General features: G+C 42.0%; 1 protein-coding gene across 1 annotated transcript; it reads left to right on the top strand.

Moving 5' to 3' along the window:
• The first annotated feature begins 53 nt into the window (after positions 1-53).
• C16H17orf75 (chromosome 16 C17orf75 homolog) lies at positions 54-7,702 on the top strand. Its single transcript, XM_075518806.1, has 10 exons — positions 54-1,263; positions 1,548-1,628; positions 2,284-2,409; positions 2,840-2,980; positions 3,181-3,238; positions 3,928-4,047; positions 4,671-4,735; positions 4,857-4,993; positions 5,523-5,626; positions 6,236-7,702. Exons 1-10 carry the CDS (start codon positions 1,130-1,132, stop codon positions 6,443-6,445), a joined length of 1,176 nt encoding a protein of 391 aa, XP_075374921.1. The 5' UTR covers positions 54-1,129; the 3' UTR covers positions 6,446-7,702.
• The last annotated feature ends 288 nt before the right edge of the window (positions 7,703-7,990 follow it).

Here is a 7,990-nt window from a genome sequence, read left to right as displayed (position 1 = left end):
CGTCGTGCCGCGCGGTGGCGCCTGGACGCCATTTTGTTTCAGCTGCCGTCGCCTGTGAGTGGATGTGTTGTGAGTGGGCTGAGCTGTGTGAGGCACTTGGTTGTGTTTCCTGTCTCCGTGTTTAATGTTAAGGAGAAACTGCTTTTTCCTTACGAAATCAGACTGGGCAAGAAGCCGGTATCTCTTAAATAGGCCGCTCCGCACAGTGGTTTGGTGGTGGCTGCCTGTGTCTGTGTAGCTGGCTCTTGACGGGGAGGCGTTGGGGCGGGGGGAGCAGGGCCCTCCGAGGAGGCGATAAGACACTGGAAAGTGTCGAGCCCTCGCCTCCCCCAGAGCTTCCCGTGCCTGGTTGGGGGCTGGTCCGTCTGTTACACCCCATCGGGTGATGTTTCTGTGTTAGCCCCCCAAGCATCTCTGCGGCTTCCGAGCTCCCAGGAGACCTGCCGGCTTCCTGCAGCGGCCCTGCCGCGGGCTGGGGGCGAGAGCTGCTCCCTGGCCCGCAGGGCTTGTCTGCGAGAACTGCCTGTAAGTTATGAGGCTGAGCTAACAAATGTGTTGTTTTGACAGTATTTCAGAAGCAGAATAGGCTTTTTTAAAATCAGGCAGCACAGCTAATCCTGTCAAATGTGCTTTCAGTAGGTCCTGCCATTCAATCAGTGAACAGCTTTTGAAGGATTATCTGTACTGATAACAGGTACTATAGCATCGATATTGAGTTTTTCAGTAAATTACATAAACAGAGGAGTTGGAGCAACTACTCTGTGCCAGGTAAAGCTATTTCAGCTTTATCTGGTACAGCTCTAGTTTGGGAGGATGTGGCCTGTTGCACCTTGAGCGGTTCAGGCCCTTGAAAGCTGTCTCGCTATGAAGCCTCAGCCACTTCACCCTCCTCCCAGCTGCCAGGGGCGGCCTGCCCACGGGCGTGGGTACACCCACTCGCGGAGGGGGAGAGGCTGTAGCGCAGCCCCCGCGGTGCGCCCGCCCTCCCGCCGCCCTGCCCTGCCTCCGGGGCGGAGAGCGGCGAGCGCAGGGCACGGAGCGGGCGGGCCGCGGCGGCGGGGGTGAGGCGCGGCCCGGGCGGCAGCAGCGGGCCGCGTTCCCCGCGGCACAGGCGGCGGCTTGGGCCGGGATGTTGCCGGTGCTGCCAGACGGCGATGAGCGGGAGCTGGAGAGCAGCGAGGAGGGCGGCGGCGCGGGCGAGGAGCGGCGGCCGGAGCGGCACGGCAGCACCTACCACAGCCTCTACGGCTACCGCAGCTGCAGGTGAGGGGGCCGCTCGCCGAGGCCGAGGCCTGGCGAGGCGGGTGCGCGCTCGGTCCACCCCACGGGGCGGCTGTTTCCAGGCCTTGTCAGTTCCCAGCTGTTTGAATTCGCTTTATTTTTTCCGCCCTCTCTCCCCGAAGAGATTTTTTTCCTGCCATAATGCCCCCACTCCCTGCTCCTGCTTTAAAACACCCCCAGGCCATACCTTTCCCTGCTGCAGTCCCTTGTCCCTGTTCTGTGTATTAAGGCTGTAAAATCAATCGTAAAAATGGCTTGATTTTCAGATCCTCACAGCAGGGTGCAGGCAGTGGGGATGGCAGTCCCAGCAGTGTGGCGGCAGAGACACCCTCCAGCGAAGACTTCAGGTAAAGCCAATCTGCAGAACTGCATAATCGCCTGTAACACCCCATTTTGAAGTCTTTGCCGTATTGCTGTTAGGTGAATAGTAAGCAAGTGCATTGAAGTCCCTTCAAAGCAGAAACCTCTGTGAGAGCATACTGAAGTCTCCTGGGTGCTTTTTCGGGAATACCTAGGGAATGGACTCAACTACAGAGCTCAAATAATGTATTAAACGTAAACTATCATCTTTGAGCTTGAACTCTTGTTTTCTTTCATACTAATACTTGACATTTCTGTATTGACTTAGGTCTTCATGTAGATAATAGATTATTAAAATTTATTAAACAATTTTAAATTGACATCTTATCTTTCCACAAGCTCTGTAATGGAGTTGTTGCTCTGTATTACAACTAGGGAAACATAGGAACAAAGAGGGGCAGTGATGTGTTCATAGCTGCTGAGGAGTTCAGCATCAGCTGGCACCAGACTCCAGACTTGTGGTCTAGTGGGCAGACCACTGAATGCATTTCTGATGGGCCAGAAGTCACAGAGGGAGTTAGCTGTAAGGCAGAGAGAGATCACAGTGGCCCCCCTTCTAGAAGCAGGTGGTTCTGTACTTGTTGTTGGTTTGTTTCTCTGAACATTTGCTTTTTGCTAATGATTTCTTCTTGTTTTTTAAAGCCTCTCCTTGCTAGACACTAACTTACCAGCTGAAGCGGAGACTGAATTGCGTAGTTTTATCGCTAAGCGTCTTACTAAAGGAGCCCTGTTTGAAGGAATGGGGAATGTAGCATCAGTGGGGCTGAGGTAAATTTTAAAAATTATTCGTGAATGAGAAACTGTAAGAAACATTGGCAGCATTGCACATCTTGCCATCTGCTGCTGCGCTTAGGTTTAATCCTGATTCCATGTTCTCAGTCTATTGCTGCTGTTAACAACAGCTTTACGCAATGCCACTTTCCTCAGTTTCTGGGTAGCTTTGAGAAAAATAATTGTAGTAAATAATTTACTGTTTGAATACTTAAAAAATACTACATGTGTTTATGACTATTTCCTTTTAAACTACTCTGATCACACCACAGAGGAAAAAAGAGAAGGTCTAAGAGCTCTATGTATGACCATAGGAGCCACCAGTGCTAGTGGGTGAAAATTCTTTACAGAAATCATGTATGTCTGCTTTTTGGACTTATTTATTTTGATGTATCTGTAACAAAATAATTCTTTTTTTTCTGCATAGCATACCAGAATATAAAGTTGGTTGTTATTACTGTCGTTTCCAACAAGAAAATCTTCTAGAAATGGCAACGCTGGAATCAGACATCAATGCTCCCGAATATGTGGTTTGTTTCTTAGGTGGCTCAGAGAAAGGTCTGGAACTATATCCTTACCTTTAACTTTCTTTACCTGTGTGGAGAGGGAGATGATGTAAAAGTTATGTTCTCATTTTGTCTGTTTCCTGCTTGAAATCAGCTCGTTTGTGCACACCTGCCAGTAACTGAAAATGTCAATAACAGCCATATACTGAAAGGGAAAAATGCAGTTCTTAACCGATGTGTCTTATTTTCCTTAAGAAGATACTTTCAGACTTGAGCTGGACAAATACATTCAAAGTCTGAAGATAAACCTGGATTTGGAGGTAAGGCCTAACTGTTTTTTTTAAGTGGTGAAAATTACTATTTATGCAAATTAATTACTAAGACAATCTGGAAGATTTAGTCTATAGAGACAAAATAGGTGTTTTAAGGACCAGTATGAAACACTGTGAGAGATACTTGCTTCACTGTAGTGACAGTGAATGTTTAAAGTGCTATCAACCACACAAGTCAAAAGGAAGAAGAAAGGGGGGGGGGGACGGGACTTTTTTGTGCCAGTCATAAATCTCTTAACTGGCAGTTAGATCCAGAGGGAAGTATGACTAATAAAAGGTAATGGTCTACAGGAAAGTAATCAATGGATTATCAATAATCCACCTGGATTCTTATCACTTCTGAATGTTAAGGAAGGATTTTTAGTAGTTTTCTTGTCACAATTTTTCTAATGGAAACTATGCATTTTAAGTCTCTTTCTCATCCCATCTGCTGTTGCACGGTTTTGCTCAGCATATAAGATAATATTACTGTTCTGTCTATTTCTTAAAATGCGAAGCCCTTCACTGCTGATAAAGTGTGGCTTTAAATGTCAAACTCATTATTTTAGTTTACTGTGGTTTGAAATTAAGAAGGCTCTGACATCCAAATATCCTAGGTTGAATAGATGATTAATAGGCTTCTCTTTGTGTAGAAATCTAATTTGTAGTTAAAGTTTTAATGTTTCAACTTGTTACAGCAAAAAACCTTGGAGACCTATGTTAACCCCTACTTGAGAAGCTGGTTTGAGGATGCCATATGCCCTATTCAGAGAGTAGTACAGCTCTTCCAGGAGAAACTCGCCTCTTTGTTGCATGCTGTAAGTGTATTTCAAACTGGATAACTAAAAAAGGTTCAGAAGAAATCTCGGTGACTCCAACATGTTTAAAATGTTTCTTGCATTTGCTTTCCCAGTCAGGGGTAAATGAGGAACAACTTTTTTCTTTTTTTCTTTTAATTCAGAGCAAGTACTTTTTCCCTGCTTTATTGCTAAGGAAGCACATAGCAATTTCTTCTATCAATTTTTATAGTTAAGTAATTCTAAATTATATAGTAGTGTCCAAGTTGAAATTAGAATGAGAAAATAAGAAACAGCATGAGAAAGCTGGCCCTGCTATAATTCCTCTGAACGAAAAGGGGTGTTATATTGCGTATGTGCCTCATGTAGTTCACTGGAAACAGAAAAGAAATTAATCCTAGCTCTAGTCCCTGAGTCTGAGGAGGCTTTGGATGGAATAGCTAATAGAGTATAACTGCTGTATTTCTTCTGAATGCAAAACCAGCTGCAATTACTATAATATGGAGTGTTCCCTCAGCTTCTACTCTTTCTCTGAAAATAACAATTTTTGAAGTACCACATTACGTATTTATTGCTTGTAACTGCAATACAGCGACAGAAGTAGTATCAAAATTATGTCTAGCTTTTTGTTTGTTTGTTTTAAGGCTTTGAGTTACACTCCTGTAGAAGTAAAGAATGCAGATGAAAGAACAGAAAAAGACATTAGCAGGTAAAGATACTTTGAGACCAAGGAACCTGTGAGTAACTTGGCTTTTGTGTATGACAGCCTCCTGTTCTTGCTGTTCAGGAATTGTAAGAAGCAAGCAGTTCACAAGAGCTTTTTGTGTCAGGTTTCTGGCAGCTGCCAGCCTCCAAGGACTTGTTCAGGAAGGCACAATGACCTCCTTGTGTATTGCCATGACTGAGGAACAGCACAAGTCAGTGATTATAGACTGTAGTGGACCTCAGCCTCAGTTGCATAATGCAGGTGAGATTACAGCTGTGAATGCTTCTTCATGTTACTGACTTGTATCCCTCAGCTGCTGAGAGTTGTGGACGTTAGGGGTAGTTGAGGATGTTCAGAAGCTCATAGGTTCATGCCCAGAAAGTTTGGATTCTGGCTGTAAACTACACCACCTGTTTTCTATGAGGTAGCAGAGTAGTTTGTTTTACCAGATACATTGGAACTCTGGCTTGACAATGGTTGATAATAAAATCCACAATGCATTGAGTTTGTGGACCATGAAACTATGACTTATACGCTTCAGGGAAGCTGCAAAACTCCCCCCCCCCCCCCCCCCCCCCCTTGTATTTTTGAGAAATGTTGTGAAAAGGGATTCAATAATTGGAACAGAATTTCATGTAATCACTGTAGCTATGTTTGCTTTTCTTTTCCACGTGTATTGTTTTTCTTAAGACTTACTTCCTGGCCCAGGTATACTATTACCAGCTATTTATTTATGTTCAGCTCATTTACTTTTTCTCATCTCTTCTCTGTGTTCCTGAACACGTAACAGGAAGCAACAGATTCTGTGAGGACTGGATGCAAGCTTTTGTGAATGGTGCTGAAGGTGGAAATCCATTTCTCTTCCGGCAGATTTTGGAAAACTTTAAATTGAAGGTACCTGTTCATATATGTTAAAGACTTGGAGAAGACATCAGGGTTACTGAGGGAGCAAATACTCTTTTTGTAGCAAAGAAAAGTTTTAGGTTACTTATGATGTCTATACATCATTAACTGATTAACTCTGAGGTTTAAGTTGAGGACTGGCTTACTGTAGTTCACAAGACCAGAATGTAAAGTAGTGTGGAAGTTTCTTCAGTGAGTACTCCAAAGGCATTTTCTCATATTTAAAATAAAACCCACTTTTTTTTTTTCTTAAAATACTGTTAATTTGAGCTGTGCACACACAATATCATGTAATTGGGTAACATGGATTCAGTAGTTAACACTTCTTAGGTGATCTGTTGTAACAGAAGAGGAGAACTCTTGAAACAGGTTTGGACATGATCAAGTTGTGGTGTCCACACATTTTGTATTGTTACAATAACAGTGGTAATATGCATCAAAGACAGTACTCAATTCTTACATTACTCTTGAGTAGTAATATAAAATTCCTATTGGAAATGCTTTTGCTTCTCCTGCTAGTCTTCCTTCACTTCTCTGCATGATAGTATGTTTTCTTTCCATATAGAAGGATAAGAAAATGCTCTGTTACTCTTTTCCCAGGCTATACAAGACATTAACAACCTGAAGAGGTTTATCCGCCAGGCTGAAATGAACCACTACGCCTTGTTCAAGTGTTACATGTTTCTAAAGAACTGTGGCAGTGGAGACGTCCTTCTGAAGATTGTTAAAGTAGAACATGCAGAAATGCCAGAAGCCAGAAATGTAGTGACTGTCCTTGAGGAATTCATGAGAGAAACATCAGTGGCTTAAAATTATCTTAATTATTCTGTACTCATTTGAGGGTATTGTATAAATCATTAATTTCTTCTGTGGAGCTTAGTTTCACTATTGCAGGATTTTTAATTTGTATTTAAAAGTATTACCTAAGTCAAACCTAAGTTGCAGTTTCATCTGCCTTTTCTCTTTTTTAGATAAAGCAGTATGAGGTTTTTTTAATGTGTAAATATCAGATCATACAAACTCCTGCATAGTTTTCCATGCTTACCAGATTCTCCAGATGACTTGCTCCTTTTCTAAGGAAATCATGACATTTGGTTTTAACAGTCATTGCACCAAAAAAACCCCAAATACCTTACCTGGCAACCATTCCCGTGTTTTAAATATTTTAAATATCTTTAAAATTATCATGTCTAATAATTAAGATCTGGTTACTTTTGTTTTAATATATAAAGAAACACAAACATCTAGATAAATCATAGTAAAGGAATTAATCATATTTGTTTATATGAGAGAACACAGGTAACAATTCCGTAGCTAGTTTCCACGTTCTACTTTCAAAGTGGCAGCTTGTTCTTCTGCTACTAGATAAAGAACTTGTTACTTGGTATGAAACAGAACTGTCGTAAGACTGAACAGAGATGTAGGAATCAGTTTGTAGGTGCTTGTACATATGCATACATACATGTTAAATTCCCAGGCTATTTGATGAATCCCATTCTTCATTAGTTTACGTTGTGATCAAGACCTTCTTTGTATGTTCTTAGTACCCATTTTGCATAACTGTACATAATCGTATGTTTTTCAGTTGTGGAGAATTAAACCTGAAAATTTTACAGATTAAATATTAACTTTAAATTAATAGAAACTTCTTCAGCAATTGAAGTAAACTAAGTTCCCAAGTTAATTATTCAGACTTTAAAACATTTCATTGTATTACAGCAATGAATTCTTACCCATATCATAGGACATTTAGACAGCAGAATACTTAAAGAGCTGGAATCAAAACTCACGAAGCCTCTGAGTGACCACGTAAACAAGGACTATTTCTGCAAACCTGCTATCAGCAAAACTCCCGCTGCTTTCCTTTGCAGCAGAGGGTGTTTGAACACAGAACTTGGGGCATTTGAACAACTCTCCCCAAAACAGTAACTGTAGCAGTCTTACTAATGCAGTGAAGTTTGACTGTTCTGCCAGTGCTGTATACTGTGATGGTAAGAGCTGACTGCTTTCCTGTGACACCATTGTGTTGAACCGATAATAAGGTTTACAATAAAACACATTCAAATCCTTAATGGTGTGCCTACACTAAATTACAAATGAGCATTGTCCTTGATGTCTCCTGTTTAAAACCCTTTATTCACACAATGCAGAGGAGCTGCTAGTGTAATGTGCAGGAGTCTGCAAGTGTCATATTGACAGCCGAGGTGACACATAACGTATATGGGCAGGTCAGAGAAGAAAATAAAGGTAGTTTGAAAGAAAACAAACCCCTTATTCTCTCATTTGCAGGAGCTCTGCGAAGTAACAATGTTTTCCTTCAGAATATTTTATTCCTGCGTAAAGCAGTGCCACTCA

This window comes from Mycteria americana, chromosome 16 (assembly GCF_035582795.1).
Source record: "Mycteria americana isolate JAX WOST 10 ecotype Jacksonville Zoo and Gardens chromosome 16, USCA_MyAme_1.0, whole genome shotgun sequence".
Taxonomy (NCBI): Eukaryota; Metazoa; Chordata; class Aves; order Ciconiiformes; family Ciconiidae; genus Mycteria; species Mycteria americana.
Note: the sequence above shows the minus strand (reverse complement) of the source record. Positions and strands in the feature narration are given on the sequence as shown.

What these genes read in the sequence shown, in the direction of transcription:
- C16H17orf75 (XM_075518806.1), top strand. Translation starts at nt 1,130, where the DNA reads ATGTTGCCGGTGCTGCCAGACGGCGATGAGCGGGAGCTGGAGAGCAGC. An exon ending in AGATAAACCTGGATTTGGAG is followed by an intron (nt 3,239 to 3,927) that starts GTAAGGCCTAAC and finishes AACTTGTTACAG; the next exon opens with CAAAAAACCTTGGAGACCTA. An exon ending in ACAGAAAAAGACATTAGCAG is followed by an intron (nt 4,736 to 4,856) that starts GTAAAGATACTT and finishes TTTTTGTGTCAG; the next exon opens with GTTTCTGGCAGCTGCCAGCC.